The sequence below is a fragment of the Ursus maritimus genome, unplaced genomic scaffold (assembly GCF_017311325.1).
Source record: "Ursus maritimus isolate PB19 unplaced genomic scaffold, ASM1731132v1 scaffold_20, whole genome shotgun sequence".
NCBI classification, from domain to species: domain Eukaryota; kingdom Metazoa; phylum Chordata; class Mammalia; order Carnivora; family Ursidae; genus Ursus; species Ursus maritimus.
The window spans coordinates 55,457,269-55,480,732 of NW_024424453.1; the positions used below are offsets into that span (position 1 = coordinate 55,457,269).

Genomic DNA, 23,464 nt, shown 5'->3' on the forward strand with positions numbered 1-23,464 from the left:
AACTAGTCACTAACCTGAAGAAATTCATGTAAGGTCTCAGTGTCTTATAAATTACTGGGTATAATGACGCCTCTCACGTCTCAGTGGATGAAATGATAGACGTGAAAATGCTTTGAAAAATAAAGGATGTTTGCAAGAGCAAGGTATAATTTTCATCATGGCATTAGCATGTGAAAAACTATTATTCTGTCCTCACTGCCATTGTCAGTATTGATCCTTGAAGAGAATGCTTGCTACATCCTCCTGGGTTTCTCAAGGGGAACATAAATTTTAAGAAATATAAGAGAAATCCTTGCAGTTGGTATTTGGTGTCATGTCTTTAGAATCCTTGATGGTGGGAGAGAGCACTGTCTTCTGGACAAATGACTTATGGACACTGCTCAATGTCAGGATCTTGTGTGTGTAGGAGAGCACTGGCAGGTGACTTAGAGTAAACTATAAATGTGCAAGCCGGGGCGCCTGGGTGGCGCAGTCGGTTGAGCGTCCGACCCTTGGTTTCGGCTCAGGTCATGATGTCCTGGGTCGTGATCTCATGGGTTGTAGGATTGGGCCCCCTGCAGGTCTGCTGGAGGCTTCTCTCCCTCTCCTTCCCTCCCGGCATTCTCTCTCTCTGTCCATCTTTAAAATGGATAAGTAAATCTTTAAAAAAAAAAAAAATATGCAAGTCATTTATCAATAATTTAGCGATCTATTTCATTTGCTATTTTCTAACACATTTGAGGAAATATTATAAATAATAGACATATGTGGGGCGCCTGTGTGGCTCAGTCAGTTAAGCATCTGCCTTTGGCTCTGGTCATGATCCCAGGGTCAAGGGATTGAGTCCCGCATCGGGCTCCCTGCTAAGCAGGGAGTCTCCTTCTCCCTCTCCCTCTGCCTACTTGTGCATGCTCTCTCTGTCAAATAAATGAATAAAGTCTTTAAAAATATATATATACACATATGTGATTTATATGGTAGATATTTAAAGCATTAATCTGTAGAAATTCAACCAAAAATTATTATGTCACTTAACCAGGCAAGTCTTCTGAGCTTTTTATTTAATCTGATTTTTAACACAAGTTTATGAATTTTTCCTGAAAAAAAAATCAAATGAACTCTGGGGAGGGGGATGAAATTTTTAAATTTTACTCTTGGGGGGGCACCTGGGTGGCTCAGTCAGTTGAGCATCTGACTCTTGATTTCGGCTCAGGTCACGATCTCTGGGTCCTGGGATTGAGCCCTGGGGGCTCTGCACTCAGCAGGGAGTCTGCTTGAGGATTCTTTCCCTATCTCTATTCTTTGCACCTCCCCCTGCTTGCCCACACACTCTCTCTTTCTAAATAAATCTTAAAAAAAAATTTCATTCTGTTAGTAATGCTAGAATATTTTAAAGCTGCGCAGAGAGAACAAATACATGTCAACCCTGTACTTCATCTTGTTTTACTTAAATTTTTAGGATAAATGCTAGTATTTGGCAGCACAACTAACTGACCAGCAGTAGATCCCATTTTTCTGCTGCTCTCATTTCAGTATTGTTGGTGCCTTCTGACGTTCCTTCCCGTTTTGGCTTTCCCCAGCGCATTACAGATGAAGGCGTGGTGCAGATATGCAGGGGCTGCCATCGGCTGCAGGCCCTGTGCCTCTCGGGCTGCAGCAACCTCACAGACGCCTCTCTCACAGCCCTGGCTTTGAACTGCCCGAGACTTCAGTGAGTGCACCACGCTTTTGCTTTGTAGCTCAGAGCTTGGCTGGACTGACCAGGAGGGCTTCCTGCAGGTGGATAGATGGCGGTGGAGGTGGTGGTGGTGGTGTCATTGTTGGCTTTTGTCTGATGGATTGGGGCGGAACACTACGTAATCTGGTTTATTTAGGGATGTACGGGGGAGGGGGGGGACTGAAATGTCCAACATCAGGGAAGCTGAACTATAATTTATTGGTGGACTTGACATGTGTACCCACCTGATTTGCCTCATCCTGTTGTAGCTTTGAGATCAGAGTGATTTGATAGGGTCCAGAATGACAGCTTCACATCCACATGTCACCAGATTCTCCCCTAAACCAGTTGCTACATGAACAGAAGGTGGGGAGGGAATCACAGTCACCTTATTTATCACCTTCCCTAGGGGAAGGAAATTTTGTTTTAACAAGTAAAGATTGATTTTCTCCAATAATACTCTGAATATTAAAACTTTAATTATGGTAACAAATACTAATCATAGTTAACATCAGTTGAACTCATTTATGTTCCAGACTCTGTGTTGGGCAATTTTATAAGCATTATCTCATTTAACCCTCACCACATCTCTAGGAGATATGTATTATCATTCTCACTTGTTTTGGGAGTCAAAGAATATCACATAATCTATCTTGGGTCATATGATGAGTAGGAATGAAAACTAGAGTTTGAACTGGAGACTTTATTCAGAACCAGCAATCTTAGCCCCTGTACAAAAGGCAGAAAGAAGATAATTATTTTGTTGTTTACTTCTCAGTGAATCTGATCCATTTCTCATGCTTACACCAGTTTCACATCTCTTAAGGATTGTCTGTTGCTGTCCTTTGCCCATTTTTCTTATTGTTGCATTAGGGATGATTCTAGATAATTTTGATATTTCTGAATAGTAGAAGGAACATGGGTGATCAAAACTGGTCAGAAACTTAGTCAAAATTACGGCTACAAGGGAGTATTTAACTTTAAAATGTTATTTATTCCTCCATCCCTATCAAGCATGGGCATTGAGAATTAACTGACGTTTTTCATTGACTGCAAATTTTTAAAATTCTTTTTGGGGTAACTGGGAATTTCATTAAATGCAATATGTATCAAGATAATTTTGTTGAGTAAAAGTTCATTTTAATTATGTTTAAAAGTCAACAAATATTGGAATAATATTTAAAAACAACAGCAGCAACAGTGTCCTGGAATTGTGGGAAGATTCCTGGGTTTGCTTCCTGAATTGGGGCTGGAACTGTGGGACTTAGGGCAGGCCACACTTCTCCCTAAGCCTCCTTCCCCTCATCTATCTGGTGGGATAACATTTGCATTTACAGTCCTCAGGACTGTTCCAGAAGCAGAGGTGTGTTAGAGGGCAGAATAAACTCAAGAGTGTGTATCATAAAGTGTGTGTTTCTGTTCTTAACCAGTCACTACCTTTTCCTCCCACGCACTCTGTATCCCAGGATTTTGGAGGCTGCCCGATGTTCCCATTTGACTGATGCAGGCTTTACACTTTTAGCTCGGGTAAGCCAGAGGTTTCAAAACACAAAACCAAACTATAATTCAGCTCCCTCATTTAAAAATAACTTGCTGTGGTTTTGGAGTGTGCAAAAATGTGTGTACCTTCAGAAAGGACAGGTACCAAGTAGAATAGAGCCCTCAGGGTGTATTTTCCCATTTTCCCCAGAAAGCTAAGGTGGTCCTGTAGGGGGTTCTGGAGCAGGTCTAGACCTCACTCTCATTTGGTCAGGTGGGACCATAACAAGAGGAATTTCCTGCCTGTCAGGACATGCTCTTCCTCATACAAACCCCAACTCAGTCTTCCAGTAGCTTCCCCTAACTGAGCTGTGTTCTGCCTCTGCTCCTTCTTCCACATCACCCTGCAGACGCTGACCGTCATAGGGTTCCCTCTGGCCTGCTGCTGGGAACCCATGACCTTCTGGGGATGGGATACACTTCTTCCTCCCTAACCCTCACCTGTCCAAACTGTGCCTGAGCACCCCTCCCCCATGCCTTCCTGAGCCTATTCTATGGCTAAAATTTGCCAGGTGATATCTATAGCCACTGGGAAGGTGGAGGCCACTACCTTTCCAGGTGAGAGAAGGAAACGTAGCCCAGGGCGGCTCTGTTCCCATTTCTCAAGGGAATGTGATTCAAAAAGCACCTGCTCAGAAGTGCTGGCTCACTGGGTTACTTTAGGGACAGGACACACTCCTTAATGGAAGAGAACAAGGATACCGGGCCAGTACTCAGAGGGATTAGGGCAAGCCACCAGTGTTGCCCTGACCACTGAACACATGGTGGGGGTGGGGGTCTTATGGACTTTTCCAGAATTGCCATGACCTGGAGAAGATGGATCTTGAAGAATGCATCCTGGTAAGTAGACTCTTGACAAGCCCTGCAGGGCTGCCCCTCAGGGCTGCCCCTCAGTCCTGAGAAACAACCAGGCGTAGCCAGAGACCCCAGTGGGCTGTTGTCTGGACCCTCCTCACCCCAGTGTGTCAGGAATTGGGAACCCGTAAGGACCATGGCAGTGGATGTGTGAACTTTGGGCTCTTCTCAGCCATCAGAGCTACAGCTGAGAAGTTCAGGGTAGCTCCATTTTTTTGCCAAACATTAAAAAAATATATATATTTCACAGAACTGAAGGGAGAAATAAGTTTGCCTGTCCAGTGATGGGGTGACTACGGAGGAGAATCCTGGGGGACCTTCCTTACCTACTCCTTCTTTGTCCCTGTCCCTGGTCCCCTTTGGGGCACCAGAGGAGAGACCACAGAACAGCTTTGTGTCTACAGGATTTGAGGTTGTTGGTGAAGAGAGGGGCTCCCAGCCTGAGTGTGCTTGAGATGAGTTTTTAATTCTGTTTTACACCTTTTGATTCTCATGTTCAGGAGAAACCAAAATTAGGTATTAAGTTCTGGTGTGGAAGCCACATTGACATAGCGTGTTTCTCTCCAGATCACCGACAGCACACTCGTCCAGCTCTCCGTCCACTGTCCTAAACTGCAAGCCCTGGTGAGTCTGAGGTTTTTGTGACATTCTTCACCTCTTAGGGATGAAAGAACTCTCCCACCACAGCAAGAATCAGTTTATTTTCCTTTCTGTAAAGGTATCATATTCTTGATTTCAAAGATCTATTAGTTGGGCTAACTTGGGAGGCAGGTTATCTCAATGTTACTGCTTTCATTTTGGGATGTGCACCTATAATAGAGACCCATGTCCTTACCACTCCGTTCATGTTCACCGTGTCAGGAGAGTGAAACTTAGCACGTTTCAATGATAAAGTCTAGACAAAAGATTGAGGCCATCATGTGTCATATTTCATTCCATACCTGCTTATATATATCTATGGGGGGAGAGAAATTAAAATATATTGAAAGATCCTGAGGCGCCTGGGTGGCTCAGTCGGTTAAGCATCTGCCTTCAGCTCAGGTCATAATCCCAGGGTCCTGGGATCGAGCCCTGAATTGGGCTCCTTGCTCAGTGGGGAGTCTGCTTTTCCCTCTGCCCCTCCCCCTGCTCATGCGTGCACACCCTCTCTCTCCTTCTCCCTTTCATGTGTGCGCTCGCTTTCTCTCTCTCTAATAAATAATAAAATCTTTAAAAATATATATATATATATATATATAGAAAGATCCTAAATGAGCAGTGAGAAGTCTCACTGACCCTCTTAGCCATGCAGACCTCTCACGCACATTTCACATGTAGCTATTAGACTGCAAGCCTGGAGCAAGGATGGAATCCCCATCCCCTGGGCAAGGCCATGTAAACTGTGCTACTATGCCCACTAACTAGGTACTTGTCTCATTCTGTCTCATCCACAGCCCTGTGATGGAGGCACTCTGGACATCCCCATTTATTAGTAAAGACACTGAGGCTCAGAGCAGTTAAGAAACTTGCACGAAGTCACACAACTGTTCAGAGGCCCCAGATTTCTTGGCCTCTGTGGGGTCTGGTCTTTCTACTGTCCTGAGACACACAACAGATTTTTCTTAAGCCAGCTTTTTCTGTTGTTTTTGAAACTTGCTTTCTCTTTGGGGGTCAGCATTTTCTAACGTCATTTAAACTCCATTTCTGCTTGAGGTACTGTCACCACCAGTTTTCCTAATTTTCACATTTTCTCTGGATATTTTCTACCTCATGCACGAGGATAGCTGGGCCTCAGACAGCTCTGGGACTTTTTTTTTTTTAAGAGTTTGAAGTCAGATTTCAGAGAAGAGTTGGGAACCAACCTGTATCCAAACTCTCTGACTAGGGGTGCCTGGCTGGCTCAGTTGGTTGAGTATTGGACTCTTTGTTTTGGCTCAGGTCGTGGTCTCATGGGTCATGGGATTGAGCCTCGAGGTGGGCTCTGCACTCAGAGGGGAGTCTGCTTGAGATTCTCTCCCTCTGCCCCTCACCCCCACTCACATGTGCTCTCAGATCTCTAAATAAATAAATAAATAAATAAATAAAATCTTTAAAAAAGAAGAAAAAAAGCTTGTTTTAAAAAAAAATAAAATAATTCTTCAAACTCTCTGACTAAACTGTTTCCCTCTACATATAGCAGATAATTCTGTAGTGCTGCCTACTCCCAAATTAGTTCAGATCCAGTTTTATAATTGACAGAACCCGTTACTCAGATGGACTTTCTCCCTTTATCCTCTCCACCCTTTTGTCCCTTGACCCCCATCCTCTCAGAGATGGTAAATTCAGGAGTCCTGTGCTTTATTTTTCAATTTAACCCCTCCTCTCTCTGCTGCTCAAGGGCTCTATCTGCCTAGACTCAGACTCCCAGCCCTTCATCAGCATCTACAAGAAATCTTGGATCTGGATGGAGGGGCCCAGCGAGAGGCTGCACTGAGCCAGCAAGGCCTCCCACTAGCTCTCTACCTCCTGCCCTCACTGCTGCCTCCTCAGGAGTCAGGGTCTGCTGACAACTTGTCAGGAAGTGTCTAACAATATAGGGTGTTCTCCCCAGCAGGGATACTGGTGACTGAAAATCTTCTCCATCTTGTTCCCTGCACTTACTTATACAAGCTACTTCTAGAAACAGGACTTAGCATGAAAGATAAACTATAATAAAGCCAAAATGCCAAGATAAGAGCCCAAAAGAAAAACCAAAAAGGATTATTATCAGAAAAGCAGGGAAATAATGGCAGTTAGAATATAAACTTAGCTTTGAAGATGTCCAATAGCCAAGACAGAAAAAGGAAATGAGCTGGATTTACATCTGTTCCACATTCATCTCATTCACTCTGCTGTCACCTCCAGACCACCATATGCCAGGCACTATTCTAGGCACTGGGGAATAAAAAGTCCATCAGGAGAGACAACTTTGTCCTCACTCTGTCTTCACTCTGCAGATCCAAGGTCTGGATCCGTGTTTCAGTGATACTGTACTCCTGGAGCTCTAGCCACTCTGATGATGGACAGTAAATAGCAGTGCCTCTGTCAACACTCAGGTCTAGCTGGTTAGAGTGCAGGTTTTGTTGAACAGCACAGATGTGCAGCGGCCTGCAGTTACCGTGACATAATGGCAGCTCTGTGAGGATGTGTGATGGCAGGCCGCGAGTGCCAGGTGACACATGTACCTCTCTTCTCCGCCCAGGAGCAGCCCAGTTCCCACCATAAGGCAGCTCACCTTACTGATGGAGGCTGAGACAATGCTGTCTGTGACAGAGCTGGGAACTGGCTGCTCCGGGGTCCACAGCAGGGACTCCTACCCCAGCCTGCAGAGATCAGAGGAAGCAATTACTGTTGGGGGAGAAACTCTGTAGACTCAGAATTCCGAAGCATGGCTTTTATGTCTTACTAAGGATGTGCAAGCAGAAAGAAATGAGGGAAGTGACCACCAGTCCAAAGTCAGGTGACCATCGCATCTCAGTTCCCAACACTTCAATGTCCCAGGTTGTCCTTCAGACACGAGGCAAGTGTGCGCACACACCACCCTTTCCAGGAGTCACTCTCTGACCCCCAGGGGTGGTGGGGCCTTGTATATACAGGCAAACAAAAAGCAGAAGTCTATTTGAAAAGGAAAACTGATCGTGTTTATTTGAAAATAAGTTGTTAGATATTTGCATACAAGGGGAATTCCAGATTCAAAAGAACACAGAGTAGGACCTGAAAGGATCTGTAGAGTCATGAAAGTTGTTCAGAGGAGGTTAAGGATCCTTTGGTATGCCAGTTTTGAACTTGTAGGATATATCCTCACTAGGTTCTATTGATTTTGAAACTTGCTTTTGTTTCCTGGTTTCCTTTTTAATACCAGAGCCAGTTTTGGGGGGCTTTTAAAAATCTCATTATGTAACTCATTTGTCCTGGAAGCTATCCAAGCAGAATTTTAGCAGTTTATTATATTGAAGAATAAGGAATATAGCCCAGAAAGGACATCCCCATTACCGTCTTCCTTGCTAGAGAGTTTTATCTTTCATCATGATTTATCAAAACTCAGAGATGTTGTGTAGGAAGCTCAGGCCATCAGGTGTCTAGTCAGTCACCGTCCTTTCAGAATGACAAGTATACAAGTTACGTAATTGGTGGAAAGCTGCTCTTGATGATATGAGACAATCTTGTTATCAAACCACTACTCAACTGGGACACAAGAGGAAAAATAGGGACCCAAGACTTGATAACATTTAGATGAATATTTCATCCATTTTAAAATGAAACATTGAGCACCTTGGAAAATAACACTGAAATAGAATGTATGTTGTTCATGTCTCAGTGTCACACCCCCACAGTCTGACCAGCATCTCCTGTCTTTCCCAGTCACTCCTTCTGTCACTGAACTGCAACCAAAATTGAACCTAAATGGTTCCCTTTGAACCCATCATCTTTTCATTGTCAGCCCCCATGTGATGTCCCTTCACTCTCCCCACTCAGCCTAAATTGGTCAATTATCAGCTCACTTCCTTGATCCTCAAGATCCTCCTCCTTCACTTAGCTCAGCTGTCATTCTGTTTAACTCTCATCTGCTGAGCCAGTCTTGAAGCACAAGCAAGAGTAAAGTAGAGAAGAGCTTACTGGCATTTCGTATGGAGGAAACAGCACATATTCTTAGATTGATAGAAGTGATGGCTGGGTTTCAGAGTGAGGGAGGAGAGGAAATGAGGCTGAATGGGCAGGACCAGAGCCTCATAATGCCTGCTAGGGAGGGTAGACCTATTCCTCTCAGCTGTCTCTATGAGTCTTACCAGGCTGACTGAAGCTGAGATGGGGGCTCCCAGTCCGAAGGGCCAGTGTTCTGTGGCACACCTGAAAGAGCAGCCTGGCTCATATTTTGGTCCCAAATTGGAGCCCTGATTTATTCATTTCTTCTAATTATCTGGGCTTAGAATGTTGAGATTCCCTAGACTCATTAGACCACTCCTAAAACTTTATAAGCAGAAAAACTCCATGCACACATGGGGACCCACAAATCCTATACCAGCTGTTAGGACTAAACCCCATATCCAGTTCACAGTAGCCTCCCATGGCTAAGACTTTAAGTTTATCCTCACTGACATCTTGTCCTCCAATTTGGGTGCATACAAATTTATGACTGTTATATCTTCCTGAAGAATTGACATTTTTTTTTTATTTAAAGATTTTATTTATTTATTTGACAGAGACCAAGCCAGCGAGAGAGGGAACACAAGCAGGGGGAGTAGGAGAGGGAGAATCAGGCTCCAGCAGAGCAGGGAGCCCAATGCGGGACTAGATCCCAGGACCCTGGGATCACGCCCTGAGCCAAAGGCAGATGCTTAACGACTAAGCCACCCAGACGCCCCTGAAGAATTGACATTTTTATCATTACTAAATGTTCTTCTTTATCACTGATAAAGCTCTTTGTCTTGAAGTCTACTTTATCTGATATTAATATCAGTCTTTTTATGCTTATTTTTGTATGACTTATCATTTTCTTTCAACTTATCTATGTTTTTATATATAAAGGCTGTCTTGCTTTTATCCAGTCTGATAAACTCTCTTTTAATCAAAATGTTTAGTCATTTATATTTAATGTAATATTGATACAGTTGGGTGTTTTCTCCCTTTTGTTTTCTATTCTCTGCTCCTCCTTTCCCACCTGCTTTTTGGGTTAACTAAATATTTGTTTTAACTGCATTTTAATTTGTCTGTTGGTGTTTTTAGCCCTATCTCTATGCCTTGATTTTTTTAGTGCTTGAACTAATAGCCAAGGAAGCTTTCCTCAATGGGAATTTAGGGGTCGTCTAGGATTGGGATTTAGACTATCAGTTCCCAGAAGACAGAGACAGTATCTTCCTTCTTTCCTCTACCAATAGCACCTTGCACAAGACTTAGCCAGAAGAAGCTACTTGCAGTCCTCTTTGGGGGCAAAGTGGAATGTAAACAAGCCAGCCCAAATCTGAGAGAGTCGGACACAGAAACTGTTGTGTGAGTAGTGAGGGTGATCTCTACAGCTGTGGTGCTCAAGTCCCAAGGATTGCAGCCCTTTTCAGGAGACTCCCAGCAACTCCCTGGCCATGCTAGAACCTCACCATGAGAAGCTGCTTTTTTGGAGGAAGGAGCAGGTGAGGGGTCCTGCAATCAGGAATCCTAAACTCCCCCAAGTTCTCCTTACCCATAGTATCAGGCAATCTTGCCAAGGCAGCCTGGCGAGTGTCTTCAGTTTCACACCACTAAACTCAAAGAGGAAAGGAGGAGGGAAAAAGTTCTTGACGTTGGAACAGATCTCAGGGGAAGATTCTGGACCCTGGGGAAGAAGAGGATAATGTCTGGATTCCTCAGGTTGTGGCCTACCCTAATTTTAACAGATAAGTGGCTTGAATTTTTTCTTTTTAACATTTCAGTTTGAATTCCATTAAGTCCCTGGCTTTTGATGGGGAGCGCTGCCCAGGATGTGGGACACACACACTCACACAAACACACTTCTGAATCCTAGGAGACCCCTAGCAGCCTAGTAGAAATGGAAGAAAGGAGGTGAGAAAAAACAAGTGTGAGTACTATCATGTCAGCCTCCTATCTCTGCTGTAAGTGAACTTCTTTAGCTTTAAAAATAGCAATAATAAATCTTTCCTTATCAATAATCACTCTAAATGTAAATGGATTAAATTCCCCAATCAAAAGACATAGAAGGGCTAAATGGATAAAAGCCATGACTAGACCTAAAACAATCTAACTTTACTCTTTTAGAGCTAGAAAGAAACAAATCAAGTCCAAAGTTAGCAGAAAGAAGAAAATAACAAAAATTAAAGCAGATATAAATTTAAAAATAGAAAAAAGTAAATGAAACTTTTTTTTAAATAAAATTGACAAACCCTTAGAATCAATATGGAAAAAAGAAGACAAGTAAAATCAGAAACAAAAGAAGAGACATTACAACTTATGACATGAATAAAATGGATCAAAGGAGATAACTATGAACAGTTATATGCCAACAAACTGAATAACCTAGAACAAATGAATGAATTCCTAGAAACATATAACCTACTAAAACTTAATCATGGGGATATAGGAATCCTAATCAGACCCATAACCAGTATGGAGATTAAAACAGTCATCAAAAACCCCCTAACAAAGAAAAGCTTGGGACCAGATAGCTTCACTGGTGAATTCTACCAAACATTTAAAGAGGAATTAATGCCAGTCCTTCTCAAATTTTTCCAAAAAATTGAAGAGGTAAGAACACTTCCAAACTCATTTTATAGGCCAGCATTACTTTGGTACCAAAACCAGACAAAGACACCACTAGAAAAGAAAATGACAGGCCAATATCCCTGATAAATATAGATGGGTACACCCTCAATAAAATACTAGCAAACTGAATCCAACAGCACATCAGTAGAATGAAAGGTAAAATCACAAGATCATCTCAGTAGATGTATAAAAGGCATTTGATGAAATTCTACACCTTTTCATTATAAAAACTGTCAACAAACTAGGAAAAGAAGGAAGATCCAGAATGAGGCAAGGGTGCCCACTTGCACCATTTGTATTTAACACAGTACTAGAAGTCCTAGCCAGAGAGGTTAGATAAGAAAAAGAGATAGAAGACATCCACATTGGAAAGGGAAAAATAAAATTATCCCTCTTTGCAAACAACTTGGTTATTATGTGTAGAAAACCCCCAAAAGTCCATTTTAAAAACTTAAAGAACTATTAAATTCAGTGAAGTTGCCGGATACAAAGTCAACATAGAAGATTTGGTTGCATTTCTATACATTAACAATGGACTATTCAAAAAGGGAATTAGGAAAAATTCAATTTACAGTAACATCAAAAAGAATAGAATAAGGGGCACCTGGGTGGCTCAGTCAGTTAAGCGTCTGCATTCCACTCAGATCATGATCCCAGGGTTCCGGGATCAAACCCCACATCAGGCTCTGTGCTCAGCGGGAAGCCTGCTTCTACCTCTTTCTCTGCCTGTCACTCCCCCTGCTTGTGCTTGGGTGCTCTCTCTGTCAAATATGTAAAAAAATCTTAAAAGAAAAAAAAAAAGAAAAGAAAATACTTAAGAATAAACTTAACTAATGAGGTGAAAGGCTTATATACTAAAAACTACAAAACATTGATGAAAGAAATGAAATAAATGGAAAGACATCCCATGTTCCTGGATTGGAGAAGTTATTATTAAAATGTCCATATTACCCCAAAGCAATCTACAGATTCAATGCAGTGCCTATCAAAATCTCAAAAATATTTTTTACAGAAATAGAGTAATGCTACAATTCGTATGGAGCCACAGAAGATCCTGAATAGACAATCCTGAGAAGGAACAAAGCTGGAGGCATCACACTTCCTAATTTCGGGTTTTATTTTGAAGGTGTTGTAATCACAACAGTATGGTACTGGTATAAAGACCAACATGCAGAACAGAATGAAGAGCCCAGAAATGAATCCATGTGTATATGGATTTCAACTGGTTTTCAAGAATTTAAATCAGTACGTTGAAGGGAGATTAGCACTCTCATTTTCATATTGTAGCACTATTCACAACAGCTTAGATATGGAAACAACCTAAACATCCATCCTCAGATGAAAGGATACATAAAATGCGGTATATACATAGACTGGAATACCATTCAACCTCAAAAAAGAAGGAAATTCTGCAGTATATGACAACATGGATGGACTTTTAGGACATTGTGCTAGGTGAAATAAGCCAGACACAGAAAGACAAGTACTGCATGACTAAGATAGTCAAATTTATCAAATCAAAGACTGGAATGGTGGTTACCAGGATATGTGGGGGTTGGAGAATGGGAAGTTATCAACAGGCATAAAGTTTTAGTTGAGTAAGATGAATAAGGTCTGTAGATCTTCTGTATAACATTGTACCTATGGTCAACGATAATATACACTTAAAATGTGTTAGAAGGATAGAGCTTATGTGCTTTTAGCACAGTAAAATCTAAAAAAAAAGAGACATTACTATGTAACAGTTATATGAGGGTATCTACAGTAGTCAAATTCATAGAAACAAAGTAGAATGGTGATTGCCAGGGGCTGGAGGCAGGGAGATGGGGAGTGTTTTTTAATGGGTATAGAGTTTCAGTTTTGCAAAATGAAAAAGTTCTGAAGATCCATTGCACAATAATGTAAGATACATAACACTATTGAATTGTACACTTTATAATGGTAAAGATGCCAAATTTTAAGTTATGTGGTTTTTATCACAATTAGAAATTTTAAAGAAAAAAAGAATGGAAATAATGAAAAAAGGGATCTTAGGACATTAGGAAGAAAGAACAATGGAAAGAACAAGGAAAAATGTATAAATAAAACATTCTTCCCCTGAGTTTTCTAAATTTTATTTGATGAAGCAAAAATTATAACACTGATATGGTTCTCAGTGTATGTAGAGGAAGTAATTAAGACAGCATATTATAGGGGCATCTGGCTACCTCAGTCAGTGGAGCATGCAACTCTTGATCTCAGGGTTGTGAGTTCAAGCCCCACGTTGGGCATAGGGTTAAAGACAACATATTATAAATGAGGAAGGGTGAAAGGACTTCTTAAATTTTCGTATTTAACTCAAACTGGTAAAATATTGATGCCAGTAGGAGGTGATAAGTTATGGTTGCATAATATAATACTTAGAGCAACTGCCTAAGAAGTCTACAAAAGAGAAGCACTCAAACACAATAGATAAATCAAAATGGAATAATAGATAAATCAGAATGGAAATATACAAAATGTTTCAGAGACTCATGGGAAGGCAGAGAAATGAAAATCTGAAAGAATAGGGAAAAAGGTTCAGACTTAAGCCCAAGCATATCATTAAATATAAATGGTTTTAGTTAATATACCAATTAAAAGGCAGAGATTGCCAGAATGGATAAAGTAACATGATCCAGGTATAAGCTGTAAGAAGCTCACTTCGAATATCACAGTATAGGTTGGCTAAAGTAAAAGAAAAGGAAAGATTTACAAAAGAAACTTTTTTTTTTAAGATTTTATTTATTTGAGAGAGAGAGAGTGTGCAAGAGAGCAGAAGCAGGGGGGAGGGGCAGACTCCCCACTGAGTAGGGAGCCTGACTCGGGGCTTGATTCCAGGACCCCAGGATCGTGACCCAAGCCAAAGGCAGACGCTTAACCAACTGAGCCACCCAGGCACCCCCAAAAGAAACTTTATAAACAAAAGAAAGCAAGAATGGTTATATTATTATTCGATACAGGAAACTTCAGAGCAAGGAAGATTACCAGGGAGAGAGAAGGACATGACATAGTGATGAAAGAGTGAATCCACTAAGATGATGGGATGCCTGGGTGCCTCAGTTGGTTAAGCATCTTCCTTTGGCTCAGGTCATGATCTCAGGGTCCTAGATCAAGCCCTGAGTCAGGCTCCCTGCTCAGCGGGGAGCCTGCATCTCCCTCTTCCTTTGCCCCTCCCCCCGCTTGTGTTCTCTCACACTCTCTCTCTCTCAAATAAATAAAATCTTAAAAAAAAAGATGATAATGCCATTTTTAATGTATATACACCAAACAACAGAGTTGCAAATTATTTGAAATAAAAACTGATAGAAACATAAGATCCACAATTATAGTTGGACTCATCAGTATTCTTCTCTCAACAGTTGATAGAACAACCAGACAGAAAATCAGCAGAGATATAGAACTTAACACCACTATGGGAATGCAAACTGTTGCAGCCGCTCTGGAAAACAGCACCCCAGGGAAAATTTTTTAAATGTTAAACTAAATGAACATTAAAATAGAACATATCAAAATGTGTTGGATGCAGTAAAGCAGTGCTAAAAGGGAGATTTATGGCATTAAATGATTACATTGAAAATAAAATCTTGGGGTGTCTTTTTGGTTCAGTCAGCAAAGCAGGTGACTCTTGATCTCAGGGTTGGGAGTTCAAGCCTATACTAGCACCCACATTGGGTGTAAAGATTACTTAAATAAATAAACTTCAAATAAGGAGGGGCGCCTGGGTGGCACAGCGGTTAAGCGTCTGCCTTGGGCTCAGGGCGTGATCCCGGCGTTATGGGATCGAGCCCCGCATCAGGCTCCTCCGCTATGAGCCTGCTTCTTCCTCTCCCACTCCCCCTGCTTGTGTTCCCTCTCTCGCTGGCTGTCTCTATCTCTGTCGAATAAATAAATAAAATCTTTAAAAAAAATTTTAAACAAATAAGGAAAGTCTCAATAATCTTAAACTCCCACCCAGATGAAACCAGAAAAAGAAGACCAAAAAAAAAAAAAAAAAAAAAAAAAGAAATCCAAAATAAGGAAAAGAAAGAATATGCTAAAAATAATAGTAGAAATCAATGAAAGTAAAAAGTGAAAAACGATAGAAAAAAACAGCAAAAGGCTGGTTCTTTGAAACAGACCTCTAGCAGGACTGATGAAGAGATGACACATTACCAGTAATAAGAATGAAACAGGGGTGCTGTGGTCTGAATGTGTCCCCCCAAAATTCAAATGTTGTATCCTACCCCCCAACAGGGATGGTCTTAGGATGGGTGAGGTGATCAGGTTTCAGAACTTCCTCCTGAATGGGTTCAATGCCTTTATAAAAGAGGCTCCAGATGGATCCTTCCCTGCATTCCGCCCCCCCCCCAGGAGTGTACAGTGAGAAGGCGACGGCTGTGGGGCCTTCTCCAGCCAGCACGTAGATCTGCCTGCACCATGATCTGGGGCTTCCAGCCTCCAACCTGGGAGGGAGCAATTTCGGTGGTTTATAAGCCAGCCTGTATGCATTGATTTGTTAGAGCAGCACAGAGACTGAGACCCGCACCATCACCACAGATCCCGAAGACACTAAAGGTTGATAAGGGACTACTAGGGACACCTCCGTATAAATCTGTTTGAGCACCTCCAGTACGTTTAAAAGCACAAACCAACAATAATATTCATTAGAAAACATCGTTTGAATAGCCTTGTTTTAGTACTAAAGTAATTGAATTTATAATTTTTAAACTGCCAAAAAAGAAATCTCCAGGTCCAGATGGTTTCACTGAAGAATCTACCAAACACTGAAGCCAGTTCTACACAATTTATTCCAGAAAATAGTTGACAGAATACTTCGTAACTCATTTTGAGGCCAGTAATACCTGATATAAAAACCAGGTAATAATAGTACCAAGAGACAAAACTACAGACTAGTATCCCTCATAAATATAGAAGCAAATGCCCTTAAAATATTAGCAAATAGAATTCAGCAATATATAAAAATAATTATACACCGTGACCAAGCAGGGTGTATTCCAGGAAAACAAGTCTAGTTTAATAGTTGAAAATGGATCAGTGTAATCCACCATGTTAACGGGCTACAGAAGAAAAATTAATGATTATATCAATTAATGCAAAAAAAAAGCATTTGATAAAATTCAAAAGAAAAAAAAATTTTTTTAAGTGCCAAGAATACAAGAGAAAAATCCCAGTCTCATTTAAAACCCCCAGTTACCCTGTTTCCCCACCTGCCCCCTCAGGGATAATCTCTGTGGCCAATGTCTGTTCCTTCTAGAGAAATTCTCTGTGAGATTGAGAGATTTTCTCCCCCCACTCTCCCTCCTCCCAGCAAAAGACACCTGCTGTTTTGCATTTAAAAGCAGTTGTACTCCCTGCTGTGCATCTTTGCCTCTCCCAGCCCTGGCTACTTCTGCCTTCTCAGGAACGCTAGTATAAGCTGTTCACTTCCCGAACGTGCACTCCTAGTTAGCCTGCGGGTAGGTAATGCTCAGCAGCGGTAAACTTGTTTTTCTGGAATATCCCTTCCTCCTACACACCTGCCATAAACAGATGAGGCAATAAAAACAGTCTTAAATCTGTAGGATACCAAGGGTGGGCGAGATAATGCAGGGAGAGAGGTTTATTAAGGCTAGCCTGAATTTATTATAATGGGCAAGTCTCAACTTCTTTGAGCCTTAATTTCCTCGTCTGTAAAATGGTGATCATAATACCTGCCCCGAGGGAGGCTCTGAAGCATAGATGAGATAGTGTATAAACAATGAGTGGCCTGAAGCAGCTGCCTTTGAGTGTTGGCTCTTTATTAGCATAAACTAAAAGTCCCCTCTGCTCTGTGAACCATGCTGGCAGATTTTCCTGATTATCCTGAAATTAAACGAGTTCTTAAATTATACAAATACTTGCCTGTGCCGGTATAGAAGCTTTTTAATTAATACGAGAGCATCTATCTCCTAGGTCCCAGATGCAGCTGTTAACTTGTTGATCCTTCAGTTCCCCTGTTTTAAAACAACGAAGTTGGTACTCTTATACCAACCCCATCACCTTCTTCCTCTAATCTGCGTGGTGTGTATGTAGTAATATATATACATACACACTTTGTTTCTGGTTGTACTTTATTGTAAATCTATTTCTTAAAAAAATGTTTAACTTTTTTTTTTTTAAGATTTTTTTATTTATTTGACACAGAGACAGCCAGCGAGAGAGGGACACAGCAGGGGAGTGGGAGAGGAAGAAGCAGGCTCTCAGCGGAGGAGCCTGATGTGGGGCTTGATTCCATAACACCAGGATCACGCCCTGAGCCAAAGGCAGACGCTTAACGACTGCGTCACCAAGGCGCCCCATTTAAAATTTTTTTAATTTAATTTTTTTTCAAATTCTATTTTTTAAGAGATTAATTTATTTTAGAGAGAGGGAGGGAGGGGCAGAGGCAGAGGGAGAGGGAGAGAGAGTCCCAGGCAGACTCCACGCAGCACGGAGCCCGACATGGGCTGGATCTCACAACCCTGAGATCATGACCTGAGCTGAAACCAACAGTTGGACGCCCAACTGACTGCACCACCCAGACGCCCCTCAAATTCTGTCTCTTTATTTAAACAACCTCCTGAAAAGCTTTCTGGCTTTATCCATAAATCAATTCCAAAGCTAAAGACAAATGAACAGCAGTAATTGATTACATGAATACTATTTCATGTGGAGTCATATGGTGTGATTGGATTCATGAGAAAGGAAGTATTTCCCGTGTTGCTCAAAGAGAGCTCGAAGAGAAACCATTCAAGCATCAAGGTCTGACGGAATTTCTCTTTTTCCTTCTAGGTTCCCTTCCCTCTGGTTTGTACTCAGCTACCTATTTCTTGTACCCACTATCAGCCTTTCTTGATTTTTTTTTTCACTTTGCAGAAATATCTCACACCCATCTACTTATTTGTCTCCTCCACCAGAACGCATCAGGTCCAACCTGGCAGGCATTTCCTCGCCTCAAAGGCTGTGGTAGTCTTCTGCTTTGCTCAGCTGCATCCACATTTACATTCTGGATAATCTGACAGTCGGGGTGGCTTATATTTTCTTTTCTCTTTTTTTTTAAATTAATTAATTGATTTATTTTTCAGTAATCTGTACACCTAACGTGGGGCTCAAATTCACAACCCCAAGTCACATGCTCTTCCGACTGAGCCAGCCAGGCGTTCCAGGGTGGTTTATCTTTTCAGTTTTAATTTTTTATTGAGGTAAAATATACATGCAGGAAAGAGCACTTACATAGGTGTGTATGTCAGTGCATTTGCATAAGCTGAATGATGAAGAATCAACATTAGCAGACTCCACAGACAGCTCTTTCCTGCTGCTCCCTTCCAGTCACTAACACCCCCCCACCACTGAGGGAGGTGACTTCTGACCCTAACCCTAGATTAGTTTTGCCCTTGTTTTTTACTTTATTATCTAAACTGTATGAATGGGGAGCACCTGGGTGGCTCAGTCGGTTGAGTGTCTGTCTTTGGCTCAGGTCATGATCCTGGGGTTCTGGGATTGAGCCCCTCCTTGGGCTCCCTCCTCAGTGGGGAGTCTGCTTCTTCCTCTGCCTCTCCACCACTTGTGCTCCTTCTCTCACTCAGTCTCTCTTTCTCTCAAATAAATAAATAAAATCTTTAAAAAAAAACAATGGAATTATCATATGTATTTTTCTTCACTATTTGGGAAATTTGTCCATATTCTTGCATATAAATGAACATTGTGCATTCTCATTGCTGTATAGAATGGGCGCACTATGATTCAGTTATCCTTTCTGCTATTGATTATTTGAGTAGTTTCCAGTTTGAGGGTATTAAAAGCAGCATTGTTCTGTCTTACGGTGAACACATGTATGCATTCCAGTCAGGAATATCCAAGTCCCGCTGCAATGTAGGAGAGTTCCCGTTGCTCCACATCCTTGCCGATCACATCTCTTTCACTTCAGCTATTCTGGTGAGTATGTAGTAATACATGAGGTCTCTCTGAAAAACAAATGTCGCATTCTCCTTTAAACTCTTCCCAATGACCTTAGAATCAAAGTAAAAGTCCTTTACGTGGCCTGCACACCTGTGAGCTGGCCTCTGCCTCTGCAAGTCCATCTGCATCTCGATACCGCCTTTCTTCCCAGGCGCGGTACTTGCTGTTCTTCGCCTGCTGCCTGGGGTGCTGCGCACAACACACTCTTCATAGTCTTTTCCCTCCGTGGCTCCTCATCCTTCAGATACCAGTTTAGTAGTCACTTCCTCAGGTCACGTCCCACCGCCCTGTGCTCTGAGGACACTTACCTTAGCTTCGGTTCGATAGTTCTGTATTTCTAGACCCTCAGCTCCGCCAGTGCGGGAAAGTGTGTTTTTACTCGCCATTGCACAGAGGGCCTGGCACGGGGTTAGAACTCATATATTTGAAGGAACAAACGAATAATTGGACTTTGATGTACTACTTTTAGCCTCTGAACTTTTATGTTGGGGTGAATATTACCTTTTATGTGCATTTGAGGAAATGTCAAGTCTGAAACTATTGACATGGAGAACTTAAATTACAGAAATGCCATTTGCGGGGGGACACATGGGTAGGTTAGTCAGTTGGGTGTCCAACTCTCAGTTTTTGGGTTGGGTCATGATCTCAGGGTCCTGGGATCGAGCCCGGCATCAGGCCCTGTGCTCAGCATGGAGACTGCTTGGCAGTCTTTCCTCCCTGTACCCTTCCCCCTGGTCGCGCTCTCTCTCTCAAATAAATAAATCTTTAAAAAAATGAAATGTCATTTGGCTATATAATATTAATCTGAATTTGTTACGTTCTGCAACCTTGACTGTTAATACCCAAGGGAAGCCAGTAATGTCAGATCAGAGTGTTCAAGGTCTATTTAATTCTAACCATCAATAGTGCTCAGTATATCTCTGTGTCATGGCTGTTGGCACAATTTTCTAAACGACATGGGCATCAGATTCGTTGCACTGACCTCCCCTCAAGTGGAGAAGTGGGCTGTGAAACTGCACTGAATGGAGTAAACTGAAATTTCCCCTGCAATCTTTTTTTTTATGTTAAAAACGATCTTTAATAATAAGTGAACAAATTAATAACAATTTAATAAAAATGATCTAGCAGCTTACTCGTTGCCAGGGTAAGAGTGGGCTTTGATTCCATTCCTTAATCACCAGAATAATAGCGAATCTACAATGTAAGTGGTTTCAGTCCACACTGTAATCTAATATCCAGCAGTTTGCTTTTCTTCAGCACCCTGCTGCCCACCTGGTTCTAACTGAGGGCAGTAAGCACTATCTATTATTCTTTTTTTTATATAATATTTTTTATATTAGTCACCATACAGCACATCCCTAGTTTTTGATGTAAAGTTCCATGATTCATTACTTGTGTATAACACCCAGTGCACCATGCAATATGTGCCCTCCTTACTACCCATCACCAGCCTATCCCAGTCCCCCACCCCCTCCCCTCTGAAGCCCTCAGTTTGTTTCCCAGAGTCCATAGTCTCTCATGGTTCATTCCCCTTTCTGTTTACCCCCCCTTTCTTCTTCCTTTTCTTCTCCTACTGATCTTCCTACTTCTTATGTTCCATAAATGAGTGAAACCATATGATAATTGTCTTTTTCTGCTTGACTTATTTCACTTAGCATTATCTCCTCCAGTCCCGTCCATGTTGCAGCAAATGTTAAGAAATTGTTCTTTGTGATGGCTGAGTAATATTCCATTGTATAGATGGACCACATCTTCTTAATCCAGTCATCTGTTGAAGGGCATCTTGGCTCCTTCCACGATTTAGCTATTGTGGACAATGCTGCTATGAACATTGGGGTGTATATGGCCCTTCTCTTCACTACGTCTGTATCTTTGGGGTAAATACCCAGTAGTGCAATGGCTGGGTCATAGGGGAGCTCCATTTTTAACTTTTTAAGGGACCTCCACACTGTTTTCCAGAGTGGCCGTACCAACTTGCATTCCCACCAACAATGTAGGAGGGATCCCCTTTCTCCACATCCTCTCCAACAATTGCTGTTTCTTGCCTTGTCCACTTTTGCCATTCTAGCTGGTGCAAGGTGGTATCTCAGTGTGGTTTTGATTAGCACTATCTATTATTCTTCTGCTCATTATTGAACTGGATTCTTAGAGCCCCCTTGCCCTGGAGCGTGGGGAACCCTGCTTAGGCAGACCAGCAGGATTCCATAGAAAAGTCGCCAGTCTGAGTGCAGGTGGTTGATATGCCCAGTTTCTGTTAAGACCCATTAACTCTGCCTTGATGGGCACTTACGTGCATTTACTCCTTCATTCCCAAGCCTCATGGACACTAAAGTTTGAATTTTCCAGAATTACTGGTGCTCAGGGAGAGTCCTGGGTACCACCAGCTCTGGGTTTTGTTTTGTTTTGTTTTGTTTTGTTTTCCAGTGGAGATATACTTGATAAAATATATTAGTTTCAGATGTAGAGTGCAACAATTTGGTATTTGTATATATGGCAAAATGATCAACATGAATGAGTTTAGTTAACATGTCTTACCCTATTTATAAATTTTTTTTTCTTAGGATAAGAATTTTTCAGATTTTCTCTCACTATATTCCTGTAACATATGTCATGATTGGAAATTTGTCCATTTTGATTCCTTTCACCCTTTTCACCCACCCACCCATCCCACCTCTGACAGCCATCAATGTATTCTTTTTTTGTGTGTGTTTCAAGTTTTTATTTATATTGCAGTTAATTAGCATATTGGTTTCAGGATGTATTCTCTGTATCTATGAGCTTGGTTATTTGCTTGTTTTTTAAATTCCACATGTAAGTGACGTCATATGGTGTCTTTCTCTGCCTGCTTTATTTCATTTAGCATAATGCCCTCAGGGTCCATCCATGTTGTCAGAAATGGCAAGGTTTCATTCTTTTTTATGGCTGAGTAATATTCCACCGTGTGGGGTGTGTGTGTGTGACATTTTCATTACCCATTCATCCATTGGTGGACACAGGTTTTTTCCGTGTCTTGGCTATTGTAAATAATGCAGCAATGAACTTGGGAGTGCAGATAGATTTTCAAATTAGTGTTTTCATTTTCTTCAGGTAAATACCCAGAAGTGGAAGTGCTGGATCATATGGTAGTTCTGTTTTTAATTTTTTGAGGAACCTCCATATTGTTTTCTATAGTGGCTGCACCAATTCACATTCCCATCAACGGTGCACAGGGATTCCGTTTTCTCCATGTCTTTGACAATGTTTGTCATTTCTTGTCTTTTTGATACTAGCCATTGTGACAGGTGTGATGTACTAGCTCATTGTGGTTTTGATTTGCATTTCGCTGATGATGAGTGATGTTGAGCACCTTGCCATGTGTCTGTTGGCCATCTGGATGTCTTATTTGGAAAAACGTCTTTTCAGATCCTTGGCCACTTTTTTTTGGCTACTAAGTTATATGTGTTATTTATATATTTTGGATATCAGCCCCTTATCAGATATATGTTTTGCAGATATTTTCTCCCATTCTCGCCTTTTCATTTGGTTAATGATTTCCTTTGCTGTGCAGTAGGTTTTAGTTGAGGTAGTCCCACTTGTTTTTTTGTTTTGTTTTGTTTTGTTTTGTTTACCTTTGTTGTCTGATATTTATTCCAAAAAAATCATTACCAAGACCAATGTCAAGGAGCTTATTGCCTGTTTTCTTCTAGGAGTTTTATGGTTTCAGGTCTTACATTAAGTCTTTAATTTGAGTTAATATTTGTATATGCTATATTTTAAAATAGGAGTCCACTTTCATTCTTTTTCATGTGGCTCAGTTTTCCCAGTAGTTTATTGGAGTGTCCTTTTGCCACTGTATATTCTTGGCTCCTTTGTTTGTCAATTAATTGATTAATTATACGTGGGCTTATTTTTGGGCTCTTTATTCTGTTCCACGGATCTGTATGTCTGTCTTTAATGCCAATACTGTACTGTTTTGATTACTATGCATTATTTGTAATATAACTTGAAACCAGGTAGTGTGATGGCCTTCAGCTTTGTTCTTCTTTCTCAAATTGTTTTGGCTAATAAGGGTCCTTCCATACACATTTTAGGATTGTCCTTTTTTTTTTTTTTTTTTTTTGGTAGGCAGTAAAGCAGTTTATTGAGCCATAGTTATTGAGTGATAGTACA

The 23,464-nt window shown here is 41.4% G+C and overlaps 1 protein-coding gene across 6 annotated transcripts in view; it reads left to right on the forward strand.

The window, feature by feature from the left end:
* The window catches only part of FBXL2 (F-box and leucine rich repeat protein 2), a 124,912-nt gene that overhangs the window by 82,323 nt on the left and 19,125 nt on the right, over positions 1-23,464 (forward strand). For 3 of the 6 annotated variants that reach the window (XR_005836598.1, XM_040637003.1, XM_040637005.1), the window contains exons 10-15: positions 1,560-1,690; positions 3,163-3,223; positions 4,031-4,075; positions 4,658-4,714; positions 18,149-18,163; positions 19,202-19,291. Coding sequence is in view for 5 of the 6 variants with exons in the window: in XM_040637003.1 (XP_040492937.1) it covers positions 1,560-1,690; positions 3,163-3,223; positions 4,031-4,075; positions 4,658-4,714; positions 18,149-18,163; positions 19,202-19,291 (399 nt within the window). In the remaining variant the exon portion in view is untranslated. The remainder of the gene's footprint in view (positions 1-1,559; positions 1,691-3,162; positions 3,224-4,030; positions 4,076-4,657; positions 4,715-18,148; positions 18,164-19,201; positions 19,292-23,464) is intronic. The other 3 variants (XM_040637006.1, XM_040637007.1, XM_040637004.1) reach the window with 2 other exon arrangements.